The 14,863-nt window shown below is 35.1% G+C and overlaps 1 protein-coding gene across 1 annotated transcript; it reads left to right on the top strand.

The window, feature by feature from the left end:
- The first annotated feature begins 1,639 nt into the window (after nucleotides 1–1,639).
- Nucleotides 1,640–2,557, top strand: LOC124888873 (uncharacterized protein K02A2.6-like). The gene has a single exon (XM_047400161.1). It carries the CDS (start codon nucleotides 1,640–1,642, stop codon nucleotides 2,555–2,557), a length of 918 nt encoding a protein of 305 aa, XP_047256117.1.
- The last annotated feature ends 12,306 nt before the right edge of the window (nucleotides 2,558–14,863 follow it).

Here is a 14,863-nt window from a genome sequence, read left to right as displayed (position 1 = left end):
TGATTTGTGAAAGTTGTTTGGAAGGCTGCAAAGGTAAGACCTAAAGTTGAACCCAGCTAAATGTGCCTTTGGAATTCCCGCAGGAAAGTTATTGGGATTCATGGTTAGTAGGAGAGGTATAAAGTTGGACCCATCCCAGATAAAAGCAATCCAAGACTTACCACCTCCTAAGACCAAAAAGGACGTAATGAGCTTCTTGGGAAGACTCAATTACATTAGTCGGTTCATAGGTCAGTCCACTATAATTTGTGAAGCAATATTCAAGTTGTTGAAGAAAGACGCCATCACCGGATGGACTAAAAAATGTCAACAGGCTTATGACAAAATCAAGAAGTATTTGTCTAATCCACCAGTATTGGTTCCACCAGAACTAGGAAAGCCTTTGTTGCTATATCTATCTGTTATTGATAATGCCTTTGGATGTGTGTTAGGGCAGCATGATAATACAGGGAGGAAAGAGCAAGTCATTTACTACCTAAGTAAGAAGTTCACACCGTATGAAGCAAGGTATACATTGTTGGAGCGAACTTGTTGCGCATTAACTTAGGTCGCTCAAAAGTTAAGGCACTACCTGTCCGCATATATCACATAGTTTATTTCAAGGATGGATCCACTCAAGTTCATCTTTCAGAAGCCAATGCCTACTGGAAAATTGATAAAATGGTAGATTTTGTTGAGTGAGTTTGACATTGTTTACGTGACACAAAAAGCCATCAAAGGACAAGCTCTGGCTGATAACCTCACAGAAAATCCAGTGGATCAAGATTACACGCCGCTCAATACCTACTTTCTTGATGAAGAAGTGTTGTCTGTGGGAGAGGACATCTCAGAACCATATGATGGATGGAGGATGTTTTTCGATAGAGCATCGAACTTCAAAGGAGTCGGAATTAGAGCAGTCCTAGTTTCAAAAATCGGTCAAGATTACCCAATCTCGGCGAAGATTAGGTTTCCTTGCACGAATAACATGGCAAAATATGAGGCTTGCATTCTTGGGATTAGGATGGCAGTAGACATGGATATTAAAGATTTATTGGTGATAGGAGAGTTAGACTTGTTGATCCATCAAGTGCAAGGAGAATGGACCACCAAGAATGTCAAAATCCTTCCTTATGTGGAATGTGTTAAGGAATTGAGAAAAAGGTTTACGAAGATCGAATTCAAGCATGTCCCTCAAATTCAAAATGAGTTCACTGATGCCTTGGCGACACTCTCTTCAATGATTCAGCATCCAGAGAAGAATTATATCATCCCATCAAAGTGGAGATACACGACCAACAAACCTATTGTTTCTATGTAGATGAAAAGCTAGATGAAAAGCCGTGGTACTATGACATTAAGAGGTTACTTGGAGCAAGAGGATATCCAGAAGGCACTACTGACAAGCAGAAGGGGACTTTAAGAAGGATGGCCAATCACTTCTTTCTCAATAGGGAAATCCTATATAGAAGGACTCCAGACCTAGAATTGCTACGATGAGTCGATGCCACGGAGGCCACGAGATTGTTAGAGGAGATACATGCAGGGACTTGTGGATCCCACATGAACGGTTTCATGCTTGCGAAGAAGATTTTGAGAGCTGGATACTTTTGGATGACCATGAGAGGGATAGCATTCAATTCGTGCAGAAGTGTCACCAATGTCAGGTTCATGGAAACTTTATACGAGTTCCGCCAAACAAATCAATGTGATGGGTTCACCTTGGCCGTTTGCTGCTTGGGGCATGGATGTTATTGGGCCCATAGAGACTTTTGCGTCCAATGGACACCGTTTAATCGATTACTTCACAAAGTGGGTTGAGGCCTCGACGCATAAGGCCATAACCAAAAAGGTGGTAGTAGATTTTGTTCGCAACAACTTAGTCTGCCGTTTTGGAATTCCAGAATCAGTCATAACAGATAATGGAGCCAATCTTAATAGCGACCTGAGGAGAGAGATTTGTGAAAGGTTTAAGATCTCTCATCAAAATTCCACGGCGTATCGACCACAAATGAATGGAGCAGTTGAAGCTGCAAACAAGAATATCAAGAGGATTTTGAGGAAGATAGTGGATGGTAATAGGGAATGGCATGAGAAGTTGACATATGCTTTACTTGGATATCGCACCACAATCAAAACTTCTACTGGGGAAACTCCCTACATGTTGGTTTATGGGTCGGAAGTAGTGATACCTGCAGAAGTAGAGATACCTTTATTAAGAGTCATTCAGGAGGTTGGACTAGACGATGCTGAATGGATTCATAGCAGGATCGATCAGTTGATGCTCATTGACGAGAAGAGATTGGATGCAGTCTGTCATGGTCAACTCTATCAAAATAGAATTATCAAGGCGTTCAATAAGAAAGTCAAGCCTCATCGATTCACACCGGGAAAGTTAGTATTGAAAAAGATATTCCCTCACCAAGGTGAAGCCAAAGAAAAATTTCGGCCAAATTGGCAAGGTCCTTACAAAGTTCACCGAGTACTCTTAGGAGGAGTAGTAATCCTCGCAGAAATGGATGGCACAATAAGCACGAAGCCGATCAAATACGACGCCATCAAAAAGTTCTACATTTGAAGACATTAGGACTAGTTGTTTCTTTGTACTTTATGCATTTTTCTCTAATGTAACAGAACTACGTATTATCCTGATTTCCCACAGCGGGATACGTAGGCAGCCTATATAGGGTTCGATTTCCCTTAGAAAACCCCCAAAACATCATCCTTTTATATATTTAGAACTACGCTCGACCTGACTTCCCATGGCGGGATACGTAGGCAATCTACATCGGATTCGGCTCCCTTCATATTTTTACCTTTTCATTGTACTAAACTACGGCCTGACCTGATTCCACTTGGATACGTAGGCAGCCTAAGTTAGGCCCGATCATTGTACTATTTTACTTTATCTTTTGTATCAAACTACGTTATGACCTGATTCTTATTCTTAGGATACGTAGGCAGCCTGAGTCAGGCTCGATCACTGCACTGCATATTTTACTTTTCCCGTTGTATTGAACTACGTCCTGACTTGATTCCACTTGGATACGCAGACAGTCTAAGTCAGACTCAGTCGCTGCATTTCATACTTCATTCTCCACCCTCGAACTACGCACAAACCTGATTCCTATCTTAAGGATACGTAGGCAACCTGAAAGGTTCGATCTTACCTTAAGGAAAACCCCCTTTGCTCATAGTATAGCCTCAGAATATAAGAGATCTCGCCGCCAGAATCGTCATAGCATCAACAGTCAGAGCAGCTCTACCCAAAGGAAAAGCTACATGGGTCACGATCAACAAATGGAGGCTTAACGGATTTTCGAACGTGTCATAATCTAAAAAACAATAAAGGATTACTATATATACTTAATATATACGTATTATATTTGCAAAAACATATATACATATATATATTTTTCACCATACTTTTAACTTTCCCACCTACTGATACTCCAAATTTTGCCAGGATTCCCAAGTCGACATAAATCAACACCCCCTCCCAACTAAGATTTTTTCTTTGAGCGCAGGAAAATAGGAATTGGAAGACTACATCAAGCCAAGGTTTGGGATAGGATCAGGGGCATCATGCGGCTTACCGCTACGACATGAGCCAAATATTCTTCCCTTACTTTATTATCTTCACATACATTTATACTTATCCTCACAAGCTCTAAGAATTTTATTCTAATTCTTTCATAAGTATATTTTGAAGACCCGGGTCGAAAACTAAGAAAAGAGGATCCTCATAGGAAGATTAGGCTATTTACTTTCCTAACAAACTCCGCAAATCGGAGAGTGCCGCTCACTTCAATAAAGTTGAGATTCCGCAGGGCAAGGACTATATATAAGCAAATAAAGTCAAGCTTCCTAGTTCCAAAGGATTGTATATAAGCAAACAAAGTCGAGCTTTCGCATTTTGAGGATTGTATATAAGAAAACAAAGTTGAGTTCCACATTTCGAAGACTGTACATAAGCAATAAAAACGACCCTCAGCCATATCGAAAGATGCAAATGAGCAATACGACTCTCCATCATATCGGGAGTTGTGCACCAGCAAGGGGAGGGACCGCCACAAATCAAAGAATGTATATAAGAGAAGCAACACTCCGCCATATCGGAGAATCGCATTTCAGTAAATAAACCACAGCCTGCAAATCAGAGACCCACACCATAGCAAGCGCGCAAGAAAGCCACTATCACAACAGCATCAAGTTCCAGCAGAAATACCATCATCTAGTTGAGACTGAGGGTCGCTTTGACAAATATGAGGCAGTTTACCTTTGGGAAAATATCCCACCGTCAGAGGCTATTTACATTTCCGCCGACAGAGGCTATTTATATTTTAGCCGACGGAGGCTATTTACATTTTAGCCGACGGAGGCTATTTATATTTCAACTGACGGAGGCTATTTATATTTAAGCAGCTGCTTAGCCGATGGAGGCTATTTACAGTTTAGCTGGCGGAGGCTATTTACATTCCAGCCGATGGAGGCTATTTACATTCTAGCCAACGGAGGCTATTTATATTTCAGCCGACGGAGGCTATCTATATTTTAGTTATCGTCCCGCCAGTCGGAGGCCTTCAAAAACAGAGACAATACTAGTTTGAATATCTAAACTCTACTCTTTACATTGCGATTTCAATTTTCAATTTTTTGAACGACAGGTACTTTTCACCTTGTTACCTGTTTTGCAGGACCATGCAGTACAACGTGGAACTACCCTCTTAGCAGCAAACTTGAGCAAGCTAGCAGAATGTTAAGCATCCCTAGCTATGTCAAGGATTCCAATGAAAAAACTCAACTCGACTCTACTCAAGTTTTCATTTTTATAATTTTCTTTGTCATCACCAAGTGCCGTCTTAGTCCGACACTGGGGCAATTTTTGAAAACATCCGTTATCTCCTTTTCTCTCAAGATCCTCAGTAGATATCACTATCCAATGTTTTCTCATCCCCAGCTACTTCTAACAGCTGATTTCAAACTTGCACCCGTATCCATTCATTCGTGCTGAAAGTTTGTTATCATCCTTGAAGAACCCAATGTCACCATAATCCTATACTTGGACAAATTTTGATATTCATTAAAATTTTGCTATAATTTGAGCTATAAATGGCTTAATTTCTCGTGAAGCCCGAGATATGTAAGCAGTTCGAGAACCGGAGCTCGGCCATAATCTTCTAAACATTTTGTTTTGCCCGAGACAAAATTAGTTGCGTCAACGTGATTGCCCAAAGATTTTCACACAAATCTTTGGTTACTCAGGGGCAACTGTTGACACCCAATTTTGGCTCGCCCTTTTTTCGAAATTACTTTTTCGATGCTCCTCGGCCCTAAATAATTTTTAAAAATTAAATAAAAAATAAGATTCGTATTTCTGTTTCTATTTCTAGAAATTTTAATAAAAAGGAAATTCATTTTTCCATCATAATATGAAATATTTAATTAAATATAATTAATATTTTAACGAACAAAAATATATGTATATATATATGTATATCTTTTGGTATTCGCATTCGCATCTTTTCTAATTTTATTTTTGGGGTAATATTGTGACCATATATGTATATTTTATTACATAAAATATATCATTTTAAATATACATATTTTTATTATATTTCCGATTTTTACGTATATTTTATTACATTCTTTTTTTACACACACATATATATTGTTAATATTAAATCACAAAAAAAGGAATATCAAATTGGATGCTCATGCAAGTTATGTCTGTAATTTATATACCTTAAACTAAAAATAATTTTTAGGATATTAGGGAGCATCGATAAATTTAATTTCAATAAAAAAAAAGCATTCGGGCTAAAGATTATCCGATTTTATTTTTTTCACCCAAACCCAACTCTTATTTTATGAATTTCAGTTAGATGCCCAAAATTCAGTCCAATATCCATATCTGTTTCGCCTTTTTCATCCAATAGACACCGATTAATCTAGCCTGTCACTGTGATTTTAACCCAAAAATCTAAAATTTTCAACTTTATAATCTATTTATATATATATATATATATATATATATACTCTATATATATTCAATTATTTTTCTTTATTTATTCATCTATCTATTTATTTATTTTATTATTATTATTATTTAGTTTAATCTGCCCGATTAAATGATCAGATCGATAAAAAATAATCGATTTTAATTTTACCTTTTCATATATTCATCCACGTACACACACATATATAAAAAATATTTTTTATTCTTATATTAAGCCAATAAAATAGATGCCAAGACGTGGTTTCGCGAATCCCAACTCGTCAAAATATGCATGCTTACAAAGTACAGTATATAGTCTCAATCAGCCTTTCCCAAAGTGCAACTAGTCACTATCCCTCTTTTCTCAAAAACACCATAAAAACGGGTCATCCCTTTTCTTTCTCCTCCTTCCTCCTCTCCTTTCACCCCAAATGAGAAACCTTAAGATCTCCATAGCGGGTCACCGTCTTCCACCTACCCACACGAATCTTCCATTTTTATCACCCCAAGCCAGCAAATCACCAAGAATAAGAGAAAATCAGTCCCTAATTTGTGCAAAAATGAAAATTTCTGAGGATTTGCAGCTAAAGCTTGATAAAAGCTGAAATTTTTGCAAATGAATGTCTTAATTTTGAATTCAAATCTCATCTCCATAAAAATGTGCTTTAAATTCGAACTTTAGAGTCCGGATTTTGGCTATAAATAGCCCTCAAAATTGCCATCGTCAAAAAATAAGTGGGAGATTAAAGGAAAATCGGACTACACTCAAAAAAGTTTCACTAGAAAAGTCACAAAAAGGGTTGTTAGTTTCTTCTCTTAATTTTGGTGTTTGATCGAGTCCTGAAATTCGAGTTTTGGCGGCCGGAATACTCGATAAATAGCCCGAGTTTGCTGCACAATACAAGGTGCGAACCCGCCTCCTTTTCGTTCTTTTCTTGCTAGCTTTTCCCTTCATCTACTCTAATTCTATAAAACTGATCTTGAAGTAATATTATTTGTTGTTGCGTTTTGGTCCCGTAAATGAGCATTTCGGTCTGTTTTATTACATTTGTTTGCATACAAGTGCATGGTATGAAAATATGAGGCATGGGTTGGTTTCAATTTTCGGTTATGCTAGTTTATTTTCTGTTAAGTCTAGTCCAGCACATGATTTTATTCATGGCTGTCCGTTTCACGTGGATAGGGCCTGGGACAGTTTGTTGGGTGTTGTAGTAAGTTTCGTTCCAAGTGGTCTGCTGCAAAACAGTCATTTCCTTATAATAAAGATGGAGGTTGAAATTTGAAGTCGCAATTTAAATTAGCCGGTTAAAGATTTTGCGTATTTTGGCTAAGCTGTTAAAAGCAATTGTTACCATTTTAATTTATGCGCGCTGCACTGTTCGGATTAAATGAGTAGGGGAATAGCCTCAAATCAATTTTTGTTTCACTTCTGGCCATGGTTCAAGATTGGAAGTAATATATTTCATTTTTTGCCAAGGCGCTTCACTCCTTTGTATAACTTAACATTATCTTCACGTAAGTGCTTTTCTTATAATCACAATTTGTAGGAACCTTGACTAGATCATACCTGGAAAAGGATGAGAAAAGTTGACCTTATCTTGCAATCTCGTTTGGTACATGTCATGGGAGTATGTTGTAACGGTTTGTCTAAATTCGTTAATTGTTTTTCTTATGCTCTTGAACCACACTAGATTTACAGATGGGAATACATGTGTGAAACATTTTTCATTAGTGTTTAATACGTGCTTATATTGGTAAGTGACTGTGTTCTTTGAAGCCTACTTAGACAAGTTAGTAAAAATATACATTTTTTTTTAGATAGACCAAGTGTGTGACTTTGTTACTAGTATTACTCACGCGTCCGTGATATAGATAATGTTTTAGTTAGTAAATGGAGATCATTGGCCTCGATTGACGCCATTATACTATTGTTATTCACGTAAGTAGTTATTGATTTTGGGTACTTTATTCTTACAATTGCTTGAAGGGCATGAGTTGGGTGCCTATATATTTGAGTGTCTCAATACTGGTTGTGATCTATGTCATACTATTGGAGTATTTACTTGTTATCCTTAATCTTTATATATATATATATATATATATATATATATATTTAGCTTGTTTCTAATCTGTTTCCTCATTCTTTTCTTTTACATGTACATTTGGGAGCTTGAGTTCCGCAATGGAATTCAATTTGACCCATAGCATTGGGTTAACGGCTATAGGATCACAGAGCTTGGGATTTAAATCGCTAGGAACCATTTCCTTGTATAAGAGCTTATAGTATCTAGTCCTTTGCTTTCTTCCACTTTCTTATTATTATTATTTATTCTACTAGTCTTGTGTTTATTTGCATATCTATTTGGTGCGGATTGATTGATGTTGAAGTAACTTCATATCCATTTCGTAGCCTTAATCATCTAATTAGTATTATTGGTTATTCCAACCGCTCCTAAATGTTGGCTCTTTGTATAAAAAATGTATTCTTCGAGAGAGTAAAACTACAAATTTTGTAGTATAAGAGTGCTGGTATTTTTTTTTTTTAGGATAAAAGTACTGCTTTTTAAGGGCCTAAAAGTGACCTTTATTCTGAGGTTACAATTCAGGATTTTGAGCTTTAAAATGCAACCATTTGAGTACTCAAATTGCAGGTTTTCATGTCCAAAATACAGCTTTTGTAGTAGCTAAAACTACAGATTTTAAGAGTTCAAAAGTATGACCTTTCAAGAGTTAAAATGCAAATTTTCTAAGGGCAAAGCAAAGCTGTTTTACAAACTTCAATATGCATTTTTAAAACCTCAAAGGGGCAGCTTTTTTTAGTAGAGAGTACCTTCTAAAGAGTTAATGGTACAATTTTTGAGAACCAAGAATGCAGTTTTTCTTAGTTCGAAAGTTTATGTTGTAGCTTGTCAAGGGTGAAAATACATGTTTGTAAGGGGAAAGTCCCTTAGTTGGGTATTTTGTTAAAACTAAGTTTACATTTCTTTAAGCGGAGTCACGACCTCAATGCCGTCTTTAAAATAAAATTGAAATTTCAATATTAACTCGGTAAGAGGAGAAGTCGCTAAAAATCTTAGAGTTATCAAGAGAGTCCGCCCACCAATTTTAACTTGTTTTCAATAAATAATCTAACGTTCTACGCTATATTTTCACTACTATTCGAGTTTTCAGATTTCAAGGGAATAGAAATGTGAGGTATATGTATTCATCCGCTACCATGACAAGATACATTATTTTCACGCTACTATAAAACTATTTCGTTCTTATTATTATTGTACTATTATTTTATTATTTGCATCATAATTATCATCACTTTGAAACGTTGGCAACATTTTTATTACTAATACTATTTTGATTTTTATTATTATTATTATTATTATTGTTATTATTATTATTATTATTATTGTTGTTGTTATTATTATTATTATTGTTGTTGTTGTTGTTGTTATTATTATTATTATTGTTATTATTGTTATTATTATTATCATCTCAATTTTGTTACACCTAGGTATTATATTATCACATTCACTTCTCGCTTATTTCTAATCTAAAACCATTTGAGTTTCAAAAATCAAGTCCAATTTTACCTCTTTCGTACTTTCAAATATATTCATATTCGCATTTGTCTTAAATTATTTAACACTTTAAAATATTTTTATAAATTTTACTTACATATTCAACTTTTTGCATGTAAGGATAATAAAGTTTTCCCTTTATATTATCACAGTCATAAAAAAAATAGAAATCTATTCTAAAATATTCGTATAATGTAATTACATTACTTCTTTGTACGTGGTAGCGTCATGTTTGATATACTTTAAATCTTCTTTTGAATAATAAATAATAACAAAAATTTTCTTATCACTGTTTTAAGCAAATAACGAAATAAAGGTTTTTCCTAATATTTTTCTATACTAAGTGTAAGGACTATCTTCGGATAGGCTCTGAGGGGTGCCTAATACCTTCCCCTTGAGTAACCAAAATCCTTACTCAGAATCTCAAAATGTTTTCGATAAACTAAAACAGAGTTTTATAATAAAAAATGGTTTTTTTCCTAATTTTCCTAAAAAGTTAAGTGGCGACTCTAAAAAATAAATTTTCAAATCCCAAGAGTCACTAAACGCCACCATACGTCATGTGATGTTTCGATCGGTTCGAAATAGGGCTCGATATTGGGATCTTCGGTCTGCTAGGTAGAGTTACCGCCATGCTGATTTGTTCTAGGCCATAAACCCATTTCCTTCGATATTCTCTCAACTTCCTCTCTTGATAGGCCTCTTTTAAGTGGATCTGACATATTATCCTTTGACTTCACATAGTCAACAATGATAATTCCACTAGATAGTAGTTCTTTAACGGTATTATGTCCTCATCTTATATGACTAGATTTATCGTTATACATCATTCTCCCTGCCCAATCTATCGTCGCTTGACTATCACAATATATACATACCGGTGCCAAAGGTTTGGGCCAATAAGAAATATCTTCCAAGAAATTCTGAAGTAATTCAGCTTCTTCACCGACTTTATTTAACGCGATAAATTCAGATTTTATTATAGAGCGGGCAATACATGTCTATCTGGATGATTTTGAAGAGACTGATCCTCCACCTAATGTAAATACATATCCACTCGTGGATTATACTTCATTCGATTTGGTGATTTAATTTGCATCACCATATCCTTCAATTACCACTGGATATTTATCATAATTTAAAGCATAGTCTTGAGTATATTTTAGATAATCCAAAATTGTTTTAATTGCCATCAAATGAGTTTGATTGGAATTACTCGTGTACCGACTCAATTTACTAATAGTGCATGTTATATCTGGTCGCATACAATTCATGATATACATCAAACTTTCCAACACTCTAACATAGTCTAACTGTGAGTCACTTTCCCCTTCATTCTTTTGAAGTGCAAAGCTCATATCTAATGGAGTATTGACAATATCAAAATTCAAATACTTAAATTTGTCAAGTACCTTTTCAATATAATGAGACTATGACAACGCCAACCCTTGTGGAGTTTTATGGATTCTTATTCCCAAGATCACATCCTCAACTCTAAGGTCTTTCATATTAAACTTGCTTTCAAGCATTCATTTCATAACATTTATGTCATAAATATCTCTACTGATGATCAACATATCCTCCATATACAAACAAACAATAACCTTATGATTTGGAGTGCCTTTAATGTAAACACATTTATCACATTTATTTATCTTGAATTTGTTTGCCAACATGATTTGATCAAACTTTGCATGCCACTATTTGGGTGCTTGTTCTAGTCTATAAAATGACTTAACAAGTTTGCCCACTTTCTTTTCTTTACTAGGAACTACAAAATCCTTAGGTTATTCCATATAAATTTCTTCCTTCAATTCTCCATTTAGGAATGTTGTTTTCACATCCATTTGATGAATTTCAAGACCATATACTGTCGCTAAGGAAACTAAGATCCAAATGGACGTTATCCTTGTTAGAGGCGAGTATGTATCAAAATAATCAAGGCCTTCTTTTTGTTTAAAGTATTTCACTACAAGTCTAGCCTTGTATTTGCCAATAGTACCATCAGTTTTCATTTTCCTTTTGAAGATCCATTTAGAACCTAAAGGTTTATTTCCTGGAGGAAGATTAACCAACTCTTAAGTGTGGTTGCTTAAGAGTGAATCAATCTCACTATTTATTGCCTCTTTCCATAAAGTAGCATCCAAAGACAACATCGATTTTTTAAATGTTTAGGGCTCATTTTCAAGAAGGAATTTCAAAAGATTTGATCTAAAGAAAGTTGACGTTCTTTGACATGTACTACGCCTTTAATTCTAATCATTAATTACATTCTCATTTGGCTCATCTCAAGGTCGTTTAGACCCCCCGCTAGACTGTCATGTCCAGTTTTATACGGATAAATGTATTTAAAGAACTCAGCATTATCTGATTCAATTACCGCATTTTCATTGATATCCAGATGTTCGGATTTATGAACCAAACATCAATATGTTTTACTGGTTTTAGTATATCCAATGAACACACAGTCCATATCCTAGGTCTTAGTTTTACCCTTTTAGACAAAGAAACTTGGACCTTCGCTAAACACCCCTACACTTTGATATATTACAAGTTAGATTTTCTTCCTTTCCATTTTTCATATGGAATCGAAAGTGTCTTACTATGGGTCACTCTTTTGATTATTCAATTAGCTGTAAGGATAGCTTTCCTCAGCAATTTTTGTAGTAAACCGAAACTTATGAGTAAGACATTCATCATTTTCTTTAATGTTTGATTCTTCCTTTCCATAACCCCATTTGATTAAGATGAATACGGGGCAGTAGTTTGATGGATAATTCAATTCTGTACACATATCTTTGCAAAAGGAGATTCATATTCAACCCCTATCACTTCTTATCATTTTGATCTTTTTCTATAACTAATTTTCAACATTTGTTTTATATTGCCTAAATGTATCTATTGCTTCATCCTTACTCTTTGGCAAATAAACATAATAGTACCTAGTGCAATTATCAATAAAATATATAAAATACTTTTTTCATCACGAGATGGTGTTGACTTCATATCATAAATTTCTGTGTAGATAAGTCTAAGGAATTGGAATTTCTTACAACGGACGTATATGGATGCTTAGAATACTTTGATTCCACACATATTTGAAACTTTGATTTATTGCACTTAAAGTTTGGCAAAACTTCTAAGTTGATCAATTTTTGCAAATTTTTGTAATTTACCCACCAAGTTGCATTCTGAAAGCATGGCGCATAGATCATCCAATTCATTTTTGGATTCAACTATATTGGCTTGATCTTTCATCTCGCCTTTCTTAGGGACCCGATAATATATAGAATTATGGCCAGACTTGCCACAATTAAAGCAATTCCCTTTGAATTTCTTCTTTGAAGAATTGCTTTGTTGTCCAGATGCTTTCTTTCCTTTCTTTGAGTTGTTAGGGTCATCCTCCATAATGTTGGCTCTACTGATTGCGAAATGCTCTTTTTACCTCTTCTGGGCTACTTTGTTATCTTTCTCAATACGCAACCTCACAATGAGGTGTTCAACTAACATCTCATTCCTTTTATGCTTCAAGTAGTTTTTGATGTCCTTCCATAAAGGTGGAAACTTCTCTATTATGACCGCTATTTGAAAAGCCTCATTCACAATTAAACCTACATCAAAGGTCATGATATTATTAAGAACGAAATTAACAAGTACAAATAAGGTATTTACTATATTCATACCTTTTTCTAGGAGATCGTGGATGATTGCTTGCAGTTCTTGCACTTGAGAGACGACAGTCTTACTGTCCATCATATTGAAGTCAAGAAATTTTGCAACAAAGAACCTTTTAGTTCTTGCATCCTCGGTTTTATATTTTCGTTCCAAAGCAACCCACAAGTATTTTGAGGTCTTCATATTGATGTACACATTATACAGGTCATCTAGAAGGCCACTCAGTATATAATTCTTGCACAACAAGTCTGAGTGTTTTCATGCCTCCATTAAAATAAACCGCTCCTTGTCCGGTGTCTCTTCTGGCAAGTCTGAAGAATTTTCAGAGATGAACCTTTGAAGACTTAGAGTCGTCAAATAGAAGAATATCTTTTGCTGCCAACGTTTGAAATATACACCCGAAAACTCTTTGGATTACTCCGCAGGTTTCATTGCGAATACAACACTTGTACGGCTTGTCGCAGGAACATGTGTTGTTGTTACACTTTCTATTCTATCTTTCAGCATTCATTTTACTGTCACAAAAAGTTAACCAACTTAGTATGTCAAAATAATAATTATAAAGTTTTAAAAACTTTAAACACCAATTTGTTCCTAGTTTAATGATGAAGTTTTTATGTTCTTTCAATCGTCAGCCAAATGAACTTTAACTCGTGATGAAGTTCTTATATTTTCAAATAACTATTAAGTTCAAACAGAGTAGAAAGCAATAAAATTTAATCTCTAGAAACCAAACAGTACAGATTAGATTATTTCTTTAAGATTGTTGTCTCGTGGGTACAAAATCTGTATGTTTCTATACAAATTTCAAAACTAAGTTCAAGAATAATTTTAAAGAACTACAATGAAATTCAAAACCTTCAAACACAAGTTCAAATGAATATTCAAATGAACTATCAAAATAAAGTGTTTATCAACATTTAAGAAATAAAGATAAAGCAAAAAATTTAAGAACCAAGTCCACCGACATCCGATGTGTCCTTAAGGAATTTATTCCCATCAAGTACCCGAGGTTATGAAATCTTTCCTTCCAGGATAAAATGGTTCACTTTCTGAAAGTAGAAGTACCTCAAACTTTCAGAAACTTCGAAAGCACTCAGCGGTTTTGTCATGACCCCAAGACGAGGGTCATGATGGCACTTGTTACGACTTACCTTGACAATTAAGCCTATCACACAAACTGATACAAAATGAAAAAAAGACAAAAATATCCCAAGGTAAGGATTCTAGAATGAAGCCGAACCATATAAGTAATCATAATAATGCAAAAAGAACTTATCTAAAATACCAATCATGCCCAAAACCAGGTGCCAATGGTGTAAGTACTACTAATACAATTAAAGAGTCAAATACATCAGAAAAATAACCACAAAGAAATAATATCTGTCTTTGAATACTAATAAACACATAACTACTATAGAAAGATAAAGGTGAACTTCGGATGCATGAATGTCCAACTGCGACCTTGGAAGATCCAACAATCGCCCGAGTTAATCAAGATGAGGCGCACGCAAGCTAGGACTTGTACCAAATAGACGCAGTAGGCATAAGTATGGTCCACTTGTACTCAGTAGGTATCATAGGCCAACCAAGAAAAGTAGTAAATAAAGCATACAAAATATACACTAAGGGCACG

This window comes from Capsicum annuum, chromosome 11 (assembly GCF_002878395.1).
Source record: "Capsicum annuum cultivar UCD-10X-F1 chromosome 11, UCD10Xv1.1, whole genome shotgun sequence".
NCBI lineage: Eukaryota > Viridiplantae > Streptophyta > Magnoliopsida > Solanales > Solanaceae > Capsicum > Capsicum annuum.
This window is presented reverse-complemented; position numbering and strand designations above follow the sequence as displayed.